The 17,185-nt window shown below is 43.9% G+C and overlaps 1 protein-coding gene across 2 annotated transcripts in view; it reads right to left on the minus strand.

Moving 5' to 3' along the window:
• abhd12 (abhydrolase domain containing 12, lysophospholipase) overlaps positions 1–17,185 on the minus strand; it is a 29,404-nt gene that overhangs the window by 4,853 nt on the left and 7,366 nt on the right. For both annotated transcript variants that reach the window (XM_085799160.1, XM_085799161.1), the window contains 9 exons: positions 9,473–9,594; positions 6,564–6,669; positions 6,173–6,292; positions 6,026–6,056; positions 4,099–4,144; positions 3,823–3,952; positions 2,801–2,838; positions 2,461–2,540; positions 1,454–1,536 (listed from right to left, as the gene is read on the minus strand). In XM_085799160.1, the coding sequence (XP_085655286.1) occupies positions 1,454–1,536; positions 2,461–2,540; positions 2,801–2,838; positions 3,823–3,952; positions 4,099–4,144; positions 6,026–6,056; positions 6,173–6,292; positions 6,564–6,669; positions 9,473–9,594 (756 nt within the window). The remainder of the gene's footprint in view (positions 1–1,453; positions 1,537–2,460; positions 2,541–2,800; positions 2,839–3,822; positions 3,953–4,098; positions 4,145–6,025; positions 6,057–6,172; positions 6,293–6,563; positions 6,670–9,472; positions 9,595–17,185) is intronic.

Consider the following 17,185-nt stretch of genomic DNA (forward strand, 5'->3'; position numbering starts at 1 on the left):
GATATAATTAGTGTTGCACCGATACCGATACTAGTATCGGTAGGGGGCCCGATACGGCACTAAAATGCTGGCATCGGTATCAACGAGTAAAACAAATGAGGCACCGATGCCATTTACTGATATGAACGCAGCGCCTTGTGTCTTCTCTCGCCCGACACTCACTGCTGTGTGATCACACGTGTTCAGTGCATGCCAAGCCAAGTAAGGATGTAAACAATTCAATTAATTGCAGTTAATCCTTTTCAAGGAGTTTTTTGTGAAATGTAAACAAGCAAAGCCGACATAAAGTAGCGGGATCTCTATTTAAATGTGTGCGCAGCGCACTGAGCAGCGCACTGAGCACACACAGGGGACAGAGGAGGTGAGAAGAGACAACAACACTGTTACCTGCTGTATACTGGCCTCAGGCTGAACCATCTCTAAAACACAGAGACCAGTGTGTAACGAGTCAAAAAGCCGCCGTCACTGAGCTGCCAAACCGACGCGGGTCCGGTGTGTTTATCAAAGCTTGTTCTCCGTGCTCAGACACCGGTCGATTTGAGCTGCGTTCAGGCTGCAGTGACGGCGGCTTTTTCACTCGTTACACACTGGTCTGTGGCCAGTATACAGCAGGTAACAGTGTTGTCTCTTTTCACCTCCTCTCTCCGTGTGCGTTGCGCACACATGTAAATAGAGATCCCGCTACGTTATGTCGGCGCGGTCGCTACCGGAGCTTAATTAAAAAAAACCAAAAAAAAGCGCTCGTTGCGGTGCAGCTGAGAGCAGCGGAGTTTCCTCTGCTGCAGCTGATCAGCTGACATGTGGTCAAGACGAAGCTACAGAGTAGACCTGTCACTGTCACAGGTGTCTCTCATCTCATCTCATTATTATAGGACTTCAACCTCAGCGCTCTGTCTTCAGACCTGTCCCTGAACATCACACATGGACAGCATGGAGCTGCCTGTGTGATTGGTTACTGAGTTTATTAATGTTTACATCAGGCTGTGTTCAACCAATCAGTTTATGCTACTGTTATTTATGTATATACAGTAATCATTAGTGTAGTGGCAGGAAAGACCAATTCATGTATCAAATCTATTGTGTTGGTCAAGTCAGAGGAAAAATGTTTGGGGTGTGTTTACTGTTCCTAAATGTAAAAATGCGTTACATTGGACCCTCAACATTATTTAAAGGTTAAATAACGTGTTACTTAAACATTTTTACCAGGTAGGCAATAAAAAAGTTCTACTGGATTATAGTATTAGAAGAAAAAAAGCTCTTATATATTTTTTTCCCCCAAACTGTGTGGTATCGGAACGGTATCGGTATCGGCAGATACTGCACAGCCGGGAATCGGAATCGGTATCGGGGGCCAAAAAATGGTATCGGTGCAACACTAGATATAACAGTTATATCTATCGCTCTGGTCCTACTAACAGAGGGAACTACAGCTCCGAGGTCAGAGGTCACCTACTTCTCATCGCTAGCGAAGCGGATGTTGTTGGCTGTGATGGCGTCCAGGAAGAACCAGTCGAAGCCGGGCAGATACCGGTACACCTGACACACACACACACACACACACACACACACACACACACACACACACACACACACACACACACACACACACACACACACACACACACACACACACACACACACACACACACAATAAAACTATGAAATAAATGTAAACAGGGTTCCTACACATTTGAAATGTCCAAATTCCATACTTTTTCCACACCCTAATTTCCAGACTTCTTGTTAAAAAAAATTCAAATAATTTTTGATATTTGAGTAAATAGTTGTGCATTATATATATTAAAAAAATCATGCATTTAATCATTTGTTTTCATTATTCTGAATGTGTGTGCCATTATGTAACCAAATAATTTCCAGGAGATTGTAGCTATAGGTACTATAGTGCATACAAAAATAATTAACCTAGATAACTTCAGATAAGACCAAACCCAGATAAGTATTAAGATAAATATATTTCCATACAATAATTTCCCTTCTCCATACTTTTCCAGACCTGGAAATGTATCAAATCAAATTCCATACTTTTCCATACTTGCGTAGGAACCCTGTGTAAAGAAAGAAGCTGAACTCTTTCTTCTCTGGACAGTTTGTTCTTCTAAAGACTTGAGTGATGTCACTTCCTGCTGAGGACGTTGGACTGAACCATTACTTTTAAAACGGGGGAACTGGTTTTATTTGTTGTTACAGGGTTGAACATGATCAAATGTTGGCATTTTTTGTATTGTTTCAGTTCAAGTAGTCAGGAATATTATTATATCAACCAAAAAACAACAGGTTCATTGCAAATTTATTTGTTTTAAATTCAATGACAAAGTGACTTTGGTCGTCTCCTCTTCAGCAACTCATGAAACTTTAAAGAAAAAAACATTTCTAATGTTTTATATGAACATCTGTGTGTGTGTGTGTGTGTGTGTGTGTGTGTGTGTGTGTGTGCGTTACCATGGAGAAGGGGTGGCTCTTGGCCTCCTCTCTGATGTTGGTGAACGGAGACTCCAGGATGAGAGCGTCCGGAGGAAACCCTGACAACACAACACAAACAGACACACAGCTGTCATTCAAGACTTTTATTGTGAAAGGTAGCCTACTTCCTGTTCCATGAACATCACAGTGACCTCTGCACTTTACTCTGAAAATATGACTTTATTTTGAAAGGTTGTAGTTTTTAAAGATGAAATTTCACAGTAAAAGTTTTGATTTAAATGTTGAAACTTCAGGTTTTTCTTCTGTGTGTGTGTGTGTGTGTGTGTCAGGTGTGTGTGTGTGTGTTTGTGTGTGTTACCTCTCTCACACAGTCGTCTGACCAGGTTTGTGGCGACTCTGAGACAAAAAGACAAAATAGTGGGGCGGATTAGCTCAATATTTTACACCAATCGTTCACTTTGTGATAAAAGCATGAAATTTGGTGGATGTGTTGGTGAATATGTTTCAGACAAATCTGGATATTGGGCCACCTCAAAAGCGCCCCCTAGTGGCCGTGGCAGCCATTTGTTATGCGAATAAATGAATGATGAATAAAAACTGCCCTTTTATTAATACCAACTGGTGATGTATTGTATATTGTTGGAAAGCCTGATTAGTCACCTTTACAACGAGGTGCAGCTTGTAAGGATCGTGCATTCATGGAAGGAGCAACGGGGCTAAACGTGTGGGTAGCGCCCCCCCACAATGTGCATCCCCTGTGGGGCAGATTAGCTCAATAAATCACAAGAATTGTTTATTTTGTGACAGAAGCACAACATTTGGTGGAGGTGTTGGTGGATACATTTTTGAAACATGGTTTTTAAGGACCCTTAAGATGTCTACTTAAGATTTTTGCTTGTTGCCCGGGTCAACTAATGTCCCATGGGGGTTTTTTTGGTGGCCATTTTGAATTTATGTCTGCACGAATGGCGAAAAGGCCAATTTTCATAACTCCTAAACCAGACATCATACAAAGACAAATGAACACACTTTTTCTGATAATTATGACACTATAATACATAGTTGGTATTATTAAAAGGGCAGTTTTTATTCATCATTCATTTACTCGCATAACAAATGGCTGCCACGGCCACTAGGGGGCGCTTTGGAGGTGGCCCAATATCCAGATTTGTCTGAAACATATTCACCAACACATCCACCAAATTTCATGCTTTTATCACAAAGTGAACGATTGTTCAGCTAATCCGCCCCACTAAAAAACAAACAGATTGAATCACAGGTGTGTTTGTGTGTCTGTGTGTGTGTCTATGTGTGTGTGTGTGTTTGTGTGTCTGTGTGTGTGTGTGTGTGTGTGTGTGTGTGTGTGTGTGTGTGTGTTACCCGGTCCCCAGAGAGTGTCCCCAGATGTAAAGTGGTTTTTTATCCAGTCGTTGTTTCAGCCAATCGTAGATGAAGAGAGCGTCTGACGTCATCCCCCCCTCCGATGGAGAGCCGTCCGAGTCGCCCCAGCCTGCGCGCACACACACACACACACACACACACACACACACACACACACACACACACACACACACACACACACACACACACACACAGTGAGTGCGCTGCAGCAGCAGTGAGTCAGTCAGTCAGTCAGGAGTTGGTTCAGTCTCTCACCTCTGTAGTCGAACGTCACCACGTGGTAACCTAACGAACTGAGGACCTGAAGGAGGACAGAGGGGGGGGGGGGGTAGAGGGGGGGTTAATGAGTTGTCATGGTGATGATAATTAATAAACCAAGATTCAACAAACACACAAGAAACGTGTGTCATGTATAAAGAAATCCTGTTCCCTGGTCTAAAAGTCAGAATCTGAATGAGATTCTGGTGAAATCCCTCAGATCAGGTCTGTGGTTAAAAGGGATAGTTCAACATTTTATCAAATTGGCCCCATTGCCATAATCCCTATAGTCATAGCAGTAGGTTCGTTACCTTTAATTGTCGGTGCAAGCTGTTTTTAGAACGGCGGAGCAGAGCCGTGAGCTGCTCAGAGCTACGCTACGGAGGCTCATTATGGGATTTCTCAGTTGGTTTCCCTCCATCAAACTCATCAAATACACAATCCAACAACTCAACAATAACGCTCTGGTGGACAAGTTGTGAGCTGCACATTCACCACGCTATGAGATAATAACACAACGTTACCACACAGAGTTGTTGTAGAGGGAAACACAGAGACTGTTGATGAAAAACTGTCCCTGAAGGCAACGTGCATCAGCGGTTTTGCATGAATCTCCCTCTAAAACAACTCTAACTCCTAACCCTTTCTAAGCCTAAACTATTTTATTCTCCTAATTATTGTATCTGTGGTAAAAATGATGGAATCACCGCTCCTGGAGGGTCTAATGGTCTAATGGTCTAATGGTCTAATTTGTGTCAGTTTAGGGGCCTTGATGTGAATAAGTTTGAGAACCGCTACTACCGGCCCATGGGACACGAGGTGGAAATCAGCCGTGCAGCTACAATCTCTTTTCATATTTACATTTTTCTTTTAAAATGTTCATTAATATGTTTTGTCCCATTTCTAAATAAATAAACTTGTAAACTTATCAATGATGAGTAAAACATGTTTAGTATAAACTACATACTAATGAGTATTTATGTGTTATAAACGATGAATACAGTATTTATTAATGTTTAATAGTGTGTGTACTTGTTATAAAGTGTTACCAAGATGATGAAAAACTGTCCCTGAAGGCAACGTGCATCAGCTGGTTTTGCATGAATTTCCCTCTAAAACAACTCTGTGTGGTAACGTTGTGTTATTATCTCATAGCGTGGTGAATGTGCAGCTCACAACTTGTCCACTAGGGGTGGGAGAAAAAATCGATTCACATAAATATCGCAATATCATTTTTGACGATTTTTAAATCGATTTTTTTTTTCAAAAATTGATTTATTTTTTATTTTAAAATTTTTTTTAAATATTGTGCAATGTGCATTTGTTCGCCTTTTTTACATCCAGAGAGTCCAGGTTTTGAAAAGGGTTTAAGTTCACTTTATAATGGAGTATGTTAATTTATAGTCTCCTACAGTATTTGTGTGCAGATAAATGTTATAAATGCTAAAGACTAAAAATCATAGAGAGAATCGGCAATATCGTAGAATCGCAACATGCAAAAAATCGATTTAAAAATCGTCAAAAAAGATATTGCGATATTTATGTGAATTGATTTTTTCTCCCACCCCTAGTGGACAAGTTGTGAGCTGCACATTCACCACGCTATGAGATAATAACACAACGTTACCACACAGAGTTGTTTTAGAGGGAAATTCATGTAAAACCACTGATGCACGTTGCCTTCAGGGACAGTTTTTCATCATCAGTCTCTGTATTTCCCTCTAAAACAACTCTGTGTGGTAACGTTGTGTTATTATCTCATTGCGTGGTGAATGTGCAGCTCACAACTTGTCCACCAGAGCGTTGTGGAGTTGTTGGATTGTTTATTTGATGAGTTTGATGAGTTGGATTATGGCGATGGGGTCAATCTGACAAAATGTTGAACTGTCCCTTTAAAGGGTTTTATGTGTTGTGTAGTTCTCACCTTGTACAGCTGAACTCTGTGGTCTCCTCCTCTGCACACAAACACAACAACAACAAGTTACTGACACCTGTGTGTGTGTGTGTCTGTGTGTGTGTGTGTGTGTGTGTGTGTGTGTGTGTGGGGGGGGGTGAGGGGGGGGGGGGTCACCTGGTTCCTGCGTTTCCGTGGAGATAGAGGATGACGGGGTGGGAGGAGCTAAAGGTGGAGTCGTACCAGTCGCCTTGTTTCCCCTGAGCCTCTCTCCACATGAGAGCAGGGACCGTGTGCCTGCAACACACACACACACACACACACACAGAGACACACACACACACACAGTTACACACACACACACACACACACACACACACACACATCATTACTCTGATGCTTTACACTTTTACCCACTAGACACCTGAACCTGTCATGTCATAGCCTCAGTGTGTGTCTGTATGTGTGTGTGTGTGTGTGTGTGTGTGTGTCTCAGTGTGTGTGTGTGTGTGTGTGTGTGTGTGTGTGTGTGTGTCTCAGTGTGTGTGTGTGTGTGTGTGTGTCTCACCACACTCCGATCTTCAGTCCGGCCTCGGGCTCCAGGTACAGGTTGTGTGTGTGGTTCAGTCCCTGGTCCAGAGGTCGCTTCAGGTCAATGAAGTACGGCATCCTCACTGTGGGGGGGGGGGATTACAGTTACTCTGTCAAAGTAATGTAACTAACTGCATTTCATTACATTCTGATTGCTTTGAATGAAAGTTCTCAACTGGTGGTTTCACACTTCCAGACCTGACGGTGTCAAACTCCACATACACACAAAAAACTGCTGGGTTAAAAAATAACCCAACCTGAACCCAACTGCTGATCAAAACAGGGACAGAACACGCGCTGGGTTGTTTTGACCCAAGTGCTGGGTTTCCCCCGTTTAACCCAGAATGCTGGGTTGTTCATTTGACCCAACTAGTGAGTTAAAGTAACTCTATTGCTGGGTTAAAATGACCCATGTGCTGGGTTATATCTTGCCCCATTGCTATTCACCACTTTCCGTAGAACGCCGCTGGGCGTCGCCATGACACTCAATTCACCGACAAGTCGGTTTCGCACTTCTGTCTCACTTCAAGCAGAATGGAGCTAGCCTAGTAGTCTGTCTTAGAAGTGTTTTTATTATTATTACAAGTTCATAGAATGTCCTCCGGTACGACATGTGCTGTTGTTGGATGCACAAACAACTCAAGGAAAGTTAAAGATTTTATGAATGGAGCCTGTAACGACCATAAAGCCAATCGCAAGAGTTGTGGATTTCTTTCTTTATTTTTTGCTTGTCTGCATCACCTGTTTAATGCGAGGTGGAGATTACGCCGCCGCCGCATCAGCTGACTCCTCTGACTGGCGGAAAACGTTTAATTGCCTACCGGTATGTTGATTTACACAGGTTACACACCGCTACGTAGCCACGACAGTGATCACTGAGGGTGTGCGGTGTGCAGTGTGCATCAGCTGTTTAATGCGAGGTGGAGATTACGCCGCCGCCGCATCAGCTGACTCCTCTGAGTCAGTCTGACTGGCGGAAAACGTTTCCCTACCGGTATGTTGATTTAGGTACACCTCTACGGAGCCAGGACAGTGATCACTGAGGGTGTGCAGTGTGCATCAGTCCACACACTTAAAACTTTTGGACCGTTTTGAGCGCACCATCCTGGCTTGTGCTTCTTTGAATGTCGCGCTTTGACTCCCGGTCCCGTTCACTCCCGTTTACATTTTTTCCCGTCACGTCCCGATCACGTGATTCAAAATAAATTGACTCCCGAATCCCGCGGGAATCCCGATAAAATGTCAGCCTCTATTGTGGATGTCCGGTTGCTACGTTAGCCGCTAGCTGTTGCTACGTAAACAACCGACTTCCGGGGTGGTGTGACGCAATGGATCATGGGAAAATAAAGTGGTGAATAACGTCTGGCTGCAGCCTGTAGGACACGGCCAGAGGGCCAGAGGGCCAGGTGCTGTCACGTGACCTTATCCCTCCACTTGCCACACCCACAAACTCAAAGTTTTGGTTCTGAACCATCTGACGCCATGGCGAAGCGGTTTGTGTTTTCGCCTGCGGTGTGGTGAATCCGAGTTCGATCCCCGCTGGTTTCACATTCCGAAAAATTTAGTTTTTTAATTTATATTCCAAGTTTACATTTTGAGTTTGAGTGAGAAGTGTAATTGTGCCGTTGGTTGGGTTTAGGCAATGAAGAAAGGAGTTGGTTAAGTTTAGTAAAAAGACCAGGTAGAGTGTAGACAGGCCAGATAAGTAGAGAGAGTCCAGGTAGGAAACCTTGAATATAAATTTAAAAACTAAATTTTTTCGGAATATGAAACCAGCGGGGATCGAACTTGGATTCACCACACCACAGGCGAAAATGCAAACCGCTTCGCCATGGCATCAATATACACTTAAACTGTCAGTTTGTTCATATAGTTTACTAGCCAATCAGAGGGGGGAAAGACAGGACTTTCCCGGACCTATCCCACGAAAAAAAAACCCCAGAAGAATTACGATGGCAAGTTACATCACCAAAATGTACCGGAACGTTTACTAAAGTTCAAATAATTGTTCATTCAATAAATATTCAATAGTAATCCATTCATTCATTACTTACTCTCTCTATCATCTAAATCACCTAAATCTACCGTGTCCGCCATCTTTACGTCGTCACGTGACAGCACCTGGCCGTCTGGCCCTTTGGCCGTGTCCTACAGGCTGCAGACAGACCTTACTCCCCCATTGCCCTGCTACTTTTACTTTTTTAATTGATAATATTAATAATAAATATGATAAATAATGATAATCATATCTATAACTGTTAATAAATGTCATAGAATAAAATCCATTAAACCCCCCCTTTGATCTAAGAATGGGAAATGAGATCATGCTATTACCACAACCTATTAAGACTAGAGGAAAGTTATTATTGTTATTAACCTACCAGAAAATCCTGTTGTGTCTGGTCCAACTGCTCACAGAAAGACCCAGAACGTTTGACAAGGAGCAGGGAAATGAAGAACGACCCAGCAGTTGGGTCAAAGTAACCCAACCAGGTGTTCAGATAGGATTTAACCCTCACAACCCATTTCACCCAGCATGAAACAACCCAACAGTCTGTTTACAGAAATAACCCAGCATTTTTTTGTGTGTACCACTGGGGGTTAAAGACACTGAGTGTTTTCCTCCATCCCATAATATGTGAAACAGTTTTGAGTCAAGAGAAATGAAGAAACTCCTGAAGAATTTGCATCTAGACCTTCACAACCAGAGAGCCAATCAGAGAGCCAATCAGACAGCCAATCAGAAGTGTTGATTTACTTTCAAAATGAAAGCAGAAACAGGTGTGTCTTTGTTTGTTAGTTCTGTTAGTTTGGGGGCGGAGCTTCAGGTTGGTGAGTGTTTTATTGTGAAAGTCTGAGCAGGAAGTGAGGATGACGAAGACTCACCGAAGTTGAGGAAGACGAGTTTGGCCTGAATGGACGGACAGAGTTTGATGATGAAGGGGACGGAGACGTAGAGGACGAGCAGCCACAGGACGACGCGCTTCAGCTTCCCCAGCAGACCCAACCTGAGGACAGGGGGAGGAGTTAAAACTGGACCGGACCGGACCGGACTGGATTGGACCGGACCAGACCCAACCTGAGGACACGGAGACAAGTTAAGACCAAGGGGGCAGTTGTCGGTCTGAGAAGTGAAGTCACTTCCACGTTCAACAAGCTGCAATCCCCTCTTCTTCCTCTGGGGGCTGGTGTCAGAAAGCAGCATTCCCCATAGACCCCCATGTTAAAATCACCCACTTTACATCCTCAATAAACATGTTAAAAGCCTGGTGTCAGAATGTTTTCTGGTCTCAACCGATAGTTTCTACCCCCGCACACACTCTGAGGGGGGTGAAGTTTTTAAAACTCTACCGTTTTACTGTTATTAGGCTTAAAATTCTGGCCAATCAGGGCGCGGAAACGTTGAGTGACAGGTCCGGAGACCGCTGCGGACCGCTTCTCGGCCGGCCAACCGCCGCACCGCTCCAAATATGGCAAGTAGAATCCAACATGGCGCAGTTCAAACCCCCGTAGTAGCGGCACAAAACAGACTCCCCCAAACCAATGGCTGACGTCACGGTGCTACGGCCGTTCTCTTTACAGTCTATGGTTAAGGCTGGACTGGATCAGACCGGACCGGACTAGACCCAACCTGAAGACACGGAGACAAGTTAAAGGGACAACGAGGAGTTTTGGAAAGCGAAGTGTTCTCATACTACATTTACCATGAGCCTCTGCGCACACGGTGAAATTCTTTGACCGTCTAATTGGAGATAAATCTCTACTAAACCCGGCTGGAAAAAAATCGCCGCGGGGGCAACTACGTTTTTGACGGCGATGTGTTTTGATATTAGCGTTAGCTGTTGTTAGCCACGTAGCTCAGCTACTTAGCTTCAACTGTGTTTATATTGATTACATAGCAGATTGTCTCGTTTAAATGTCTGAGTGTAATTTTATTATGTACCATGGGACCGCGGATGGAAATTAGCTTTCCAGCTAAATCCGACATATTTACAGCAATTAATAGTTTTTTTTTTGTATGTTCATGAATATGTGAGGTCCCATTCCAAATAAACCATTAAATAAATAAATAAATAAACAGATTAATAAGTAATACGGTATCGATAACGTCTCTGTGTCTTCACGCTGGTCCTGTTGCTGCGGTGCTGATCATCAGACACGGGCTCAGAACCAGAACCAGCACTGGAAGCAGCTCGGTGGAAAAGCTTGTAGCTAGTAGCAACAAGCTAGTATGAACTAGAGCACTGGAAAAGAGAGTAGCGACAGCATTGGTCCAGTGGAAACGCCCCCTGGTGGTGGATATGGGTTTTGCAAATGCGCCCAAGAGCTGCATCTCTGCAGTGTTGGTGAATGAGTAAGTGCGGTATTTTCAATAATTTAAGGACATTTATAGATCACCCACGTTAATAGCATCATCGTGGACCCTTTTACAGATAAATATTAACATATAGTGGCCATTAATTGTTGTGTCACGAATGCTTGCTGTTTTAAATGATAAAGATAAGTCCACTAAAGTGTCATACCAGTTTGCGCGCTAAATTCAACTGTGTTAGCTAACTGTTCGCCACTTAAGCCTGTGTTTTCTTTAGTTTGTTTGTTTGGTCAAGCAAGTTATTGTGCTGCTGGCTTTTATTTTATTTCCATGCGAGGTTTTTTATGTTATTTATTTTGACAGCTGGTGGTTGCTTAGCAACGGTAAAGCGTCCGCTCGTCCACTTCTGTGTTTGTCCGCTGTGTGACCGGTAGTACTGTAAACAGCTCCGTGTGTTTTTATTAATTATCATTTTTTTAATCAAAATTGGAGGAAAAACTTAACATAATACGTTTTGGGTTTGATTTTGTCACATTTTGTAATGGTTTTTAAGTGTTGTCATCTTTTATTTTGTGTGTTATATCTATGTTTATAAAAAAAAAAAACAGTTGTTCAATTCAAATTTTGAAATAAATAAATTATAAGCATAACTTAATATGACCAAGGCACCTAAAAGCAAAAACACGGCAGTTTTAATCAATTTACAAGCAAGTTAGCAACACACATACATTGGAGTGAATGGGTTTCTTGGGCGGATTTGCAACACCCACATCCTGCCACTAGGGGGAGAATAAAGTGACCACGGGAGTCTATGGTGGTGTCGCTACTCTCTTTTCCAGTGCTCTAGTATGAACTATTTATGTGTTGCCTGGCAACAGCCTTGTCTCCCTTCAGTTGCGGAACTATTTCTGTTGGCGGAGCCGAATAAATGATTAAATAAACAAACAAATCATAATCTCTTGTAGTTTATTACTGTTCTAAAATGCGCTCGTAGCACTGTTGTATAAAAGCAATATCACACTGAGGTCGTGCTGTTGTACTGTAACGTTATATCAGCACGGTGGGATTATCTGACCCAATCACAGCCGTGCTGATATACAGTACAACAGCACTCCCTCTACTGTGATATTGCTTAAATAATCAGAATTATTTCAGAATTATTTTTAATCGCACCAAGAAAATCTGTAACTCTAAATCTCTAACAACAACCCCGACCCGTCTGGACCAGAACCTGTTTCACTCAACATCCACCAGGAGAGGAGCCAGAGGTCACGGCAGGTTTAGACCAGAGTGTGTGTGTGTGTGTGTGTGTGTGTGTGTGTGTGTGTGTGGGCTCCGGTGACTCGGCTGCTGTTACAGGATCGGGGGTCTGAATTATTCACGTGAACAGACTCAGAGACCTGGAACCGGGTCAGAACCAGGTTTTAGCCTGATTAACGTTTCTAGTACACTTCCTGTTCTACTGGGCTTTTCAAAATAAAAGACTGAGGCAGAAACTGGAGCCGCAGGAGAGAGAGAGAGAGAGAGAGAGAGAGACATGAACTTCCTGGAGATTAGTGTGTGTGTGTGTGTGTGTGTGTGTGTGTATTATTAGCTGCTGTCGTGCTGCAACCTCAAGGTCACACAGAGGTGAAGCCACCGCAGTGTGTGTGTGTGTGTGTGTGTGTGTGTGTGTGTGTGTGTGTGTGTGTGTGTGTGTGTGTGTCAGTGAGCAGAGACAAAGCCATCGTCTACAACTGATCAGTATCACTATTGATCCATGTATTGATTATTTCTATTTTATTTTATTTTTATTTTATTGACTGAATCTTTATATTATTTTGTTGTATTGAGTTAAAGGTTGAGTCTGGAGTTTTTTGTCCAAAAATAAACACTAGATTTCATCACCTCTGGGCTTCTAGTCCTGTGTGGTGGGGGCTGTGTCTGCCTGTATTTTGGTCTTTGGCTCTGTTTTGTTCAGGTTTTGTTGCACGTGGACGTTTCTGGGTGGAGAGTAGAGAGAGTCACCAGAGAGCGTAGACACTCTCTATGGTGAGAGAGTCTGTGTTTTCTCTCCAGCCAATCACGGAGCTCAGGTGAAGCTACGAGGCTCAGGGCTGCTAGCTAGTTGCACTAGCTGTCTCTGATGCTAACGAGTGCTAGCAGCTAGCACGTCTCTCTCTCTCTCTCTCTCTCTCTCTCTCTCTCTCTCAGCAGCAGCAGTTGTCATGACAACAAAGTAAAATAAATCCAGTCTGAGTGAAGCGCTGGAGCCGCGGACCGATTCCCCACCGTCACCGACAACTAAAGTCTCCACTGGTAACAGGTATAGACCGAATCTCCTTGTTGTTTACATTCTACTTCCTGGTAGAAAACCAGCTGTAATTTGAATGAGATCAATAGTAACGAACGAGAGTTTAGCTATATATCATATTTTTCAGGCCCTATCACCGTTTAGACAAATCTGAAATGATTGAAGAAACATTACTATTTCTGTGTGTGTGTTTTGTGTTGCTATGTGTTGTATTTATTCAGTTTGGGGGAATCACAGTGTCTAGAAAGCATCAGTGGCTCTGGCTCAGCTGACAGGGACAGCTAACGGTAGCTAAGCTAACAGCGGTAGCTAAGCTAACAGCAGGACGTCAGCTGTTAAAACCCTCCCGTTGTGGGACACGACATGAAACTACTCCAGTTAGCTCAGTCATGTTGGAACTCAGATATCCGCTGGAGAAAATACTTTTTCATGGAGCGTTTATTGAGTCACTGAGTTATTAAAGTTAAACAGGTAGCTAACCGTTAGCCCGGCTAATCTATGATAACCATGACTAATTACAAAAATGTGCACACATAAATAGTAATGTTTGTCCAATCATTGGTTTTATAGACTTTACAAACATCAGATTAGTCTAAACGGTGATATAGTGACATGAGAAATGAGATAAATATAGTGAAACTCTCGTCCGTCACTATTGTTCTCATGCTGGTTTTCTACCAGGAAGTAGTTGTAAACAACAAGGAGATTCGTCCTATTAGGGCCGTTGTAGTGAGTTAGCTCGATGCTAACCTCGGCTAGCGCTAGCAGTTAGCATCCGCCGCTAACACCGTCTTCCCAGCTCACCACAACGACATAACAACATAACACCGGAGGCTCCCGGTGTCGGTGACGGTCGGCTATCGGCCCACGGCTCCAGAGCTTCACTCAGACTGTATTTCCTTTCCTTTGTTGTCATGACAGCCGCTGCTGTCTGGGGGCAGGAGGCTACACAGCTTAGCCCGAGACGAACAAACAAAACTCCAGACTCTCCCTTTAAAGCCCCAGTATGTAACTTATTTGTCTTCTTATGATCAAAAATCAAACCTGTCTTTCATAAATGCGTATTTGACTGAAGGTGAATCTCAGCTGCATCCAGATGAAGCTTTCTGGTTCCTTAGAATGAGTTGTTACAAGTCGTTACAAATACAGAAGTGGGCGACGCACCGAACCGAGGCGGCCATGTTGCATCGTGACCGTAGGTAACCACGGAAACGGCCTGTTAAAACTGTCACCACTGTGTAGTGTGAGGAAGGACGGAGGCACTGGTGTTGCATTCAGGTGCAGTCAGGCAGACGGCCGTCGGCAAACCAACCGGATGTCACTTTACTCCACCAGAGAAAGACGGTAAAACAATACCACATCACCATGACAACATGTTGTAATACCACATCACCATGACAACATGTTGTCAGACCACTTGTTTATCCTGTTACATGCAGCGTCTGTTGTCTGTCTGACGTCTGCCCCATTTCACCTGAATGCAACATCAAGAATATTATTGTGTGTTATTGTATTGTATTTTATGTGGTTTTATGTGTATTGTAAGTGGTGAAGCCAAAGACACATTTCCACATTGTGGACAATAAAGATATTGAATTGAATTGACCTATGGCTAAGCCACGCCCCCAAACACGATGAGCCAGTCACAGTGCTCATAGCTAGCCCATACACTGGGACATTCTCTGCTTCCACGTCCATTGAAATGCATTGCAGTTAGTCAGTTTTCATTAGTTTTTATATGTTTTTTCTTGACATTTTAAGTTTAAAATGGTCAAACGGTGTTCATGGGGTACATGCAACTCTGACACTAGGTATCCTGAGGGGCCACGGGGGGATTTTTTTTTTTAACCTTTTCCTAAGCCACATCTCAACCGAGAGAAGTGTCTGCTCTGGATAAAGTTATGCAGTAGACCACAACACCAACTAAACCTGGATAAACTTAACAAGGATGTCTACATCTGTTCTAAGTTAAGCCAACAACGTATTTGAGGCAACATATTGTCAGAGATGTTTAGATGTTAGCCAGTATCACAACTAAGCATAAAGTCCACTAGCTTAATGCTAACGTATAATGTAAAACTCCATAGACAGGCTAACAGAAATTAGCCCGTTGCTATCGACAGCCATAGCAGTAAAGCTAAGTGAAGTTTTGGTGACTTCCAGATGATATTTAATCTTTCTGTCTCCTGTGAAATGTCTCCTACTGTGACAGCTGTTGCCATAGCAACTGTCACCCAATGTTGACTGTTTGTCCCAGTGAGTGGAGGGGGCGGGGCTTAGCCAGAGGTCAATTGAATACGTTCAGATATGCAACCGCACTGCTAGATGGGGGGAATTCCTACGTACTATACCTTTAACTGAATTTATTTACTATTATACTATACACACACACACACACACTTTCACTGACCCTGATCAGTTTACATGGTATCACAGATCTGTTTACATGGTTACGAGGCCGAGGGGGCGGGGCCTGTTTGATTGACAGCTGCCTCGGCGGCGTGTGGGCGGAGTCAGACGACCGACTGGTTACCGTAGAGACGGTTACTACGGGTTCTGTCTCAGCTCTTCTCTGGTTTGTACGACGATAAAAAAAACACTCAGGAAGAAGAAGTGATGAGTCAGGACTTTCAAATTAAAAGCCTCCAGCTCCGAGCAGAGACACACACACACACACACACACACACACACACACACACACACACACACACACAGAGCTGTGAGGTCACGTGGTCATGTGATGTCACAGACGCTGACTCTGTCAAACTCAGACCAGACTTCCTGTGTCGCTGCAGAGAAGTGATGACACACACACACACACACACACACACACACACACACACACACACACACACACACACACACACACACACACACACACACACACACACACACACACACACACACACACACACACACTTCCTGTTTTCACACACACATCTGAAACTTTAACTGAGAACCAAGAACCAGAACTACTCTTCCTCTCCTCCTTCTCTTTTCCTCCTCCCTCCTCTTCTCTCCTCCTCTTCCTCTCCTCCTCCTCTTCTTCTATTTCTATCCTCCTCTTCCTCTCCTTCTCTCCTTCTCTTTTCCTCCTCCCTCCTCTTCCTCTCCTCCTCCTCTTCTTCTATTTCTATCCTCCTCTTCCTCTCCTCTTCCTCTCCTCCTCCTCTTCTTCTATTTCTCTCCTTCTCCTCCTCCTCTTCTTCTCTCCTCTCCTTCTCCTCTCCTCCTCCTCTCCTCTCCTCCTCCTCTTCTCTTTCTCTCCTCTTCCTCTTCTTCTATTTTTATTCTCCTCTTCCTCTCCTTCTTCTCCTCCTCTCCTCTCCTCTCCTCTCCCTCCTCCTCTTCTCCCTCCCTCACCTCCTCCTCCTCTTCTCTTTCTCTCATCCTCCTCTTCACTTTCTCTCCTCTCCTCCTCCTCTTCCTCTCCTCTCCTCCCTCACCTCCTCCTCTTCTCTTTCTCTCCTCCTCCTCTTCCTCTTTCTCTCCTCCTTCTCTCCTCCTTCCTTTTCTCTTTCTCTCCTCCTCTTCTCCTTCTCTCCTCCTTCCTCCTCTCTTCCTCCTCTTATTTCTCCTTCTCTCCTCCTCTTCCTCTCCTTCTTCTCCTCCTCTTCTTTCTCTCCTCTCCTTCTCCTCCTCCTCTTCCTCTCCTCTTCCTCTCCCTCTCCTCCCTCACCTCCTCCTCTTCTCTTTCTCTCCTCTTCCTCCTCCTCTTCTCCTCCTCCTCTCCTCCTCCTCTTCTCTTTCTCTCCTCCTCCTCCTCTTCTATTTTTATCCTCCTCTTCCTCTCCTTCTTCTCCTCCTCTCCTCTCCCTCCTCCTCTTCTCCCTCCCTCACCTCCTCCTCCTCTTCTCTTTCTCTCATCCTCCTCTTCTCTTTCTCTCCTCTCCTCCCTCACCTCCTCCTCTTCTCTTTCTCTCCTCCTCCTCTTCTTCTATTTCTATCCTCCTCTTCCTCTCCTTCTCCTCTCCTCTTCCTCTCCTCTTCCTCC

The sequence above is a fragment of the Trachurus japonicus genome, chromosome 15, assembly GCF_045865225.1.
Source record: "Trachurus japonicus isolate A0001 chromosome 15, Traja_1.0".
Lineage (NCBI taxonomy): Eukaryota > Metazoa > Chordata > Actinopteri > Carangiformes > Carangidae > Trachurus > Trachurus japonicus.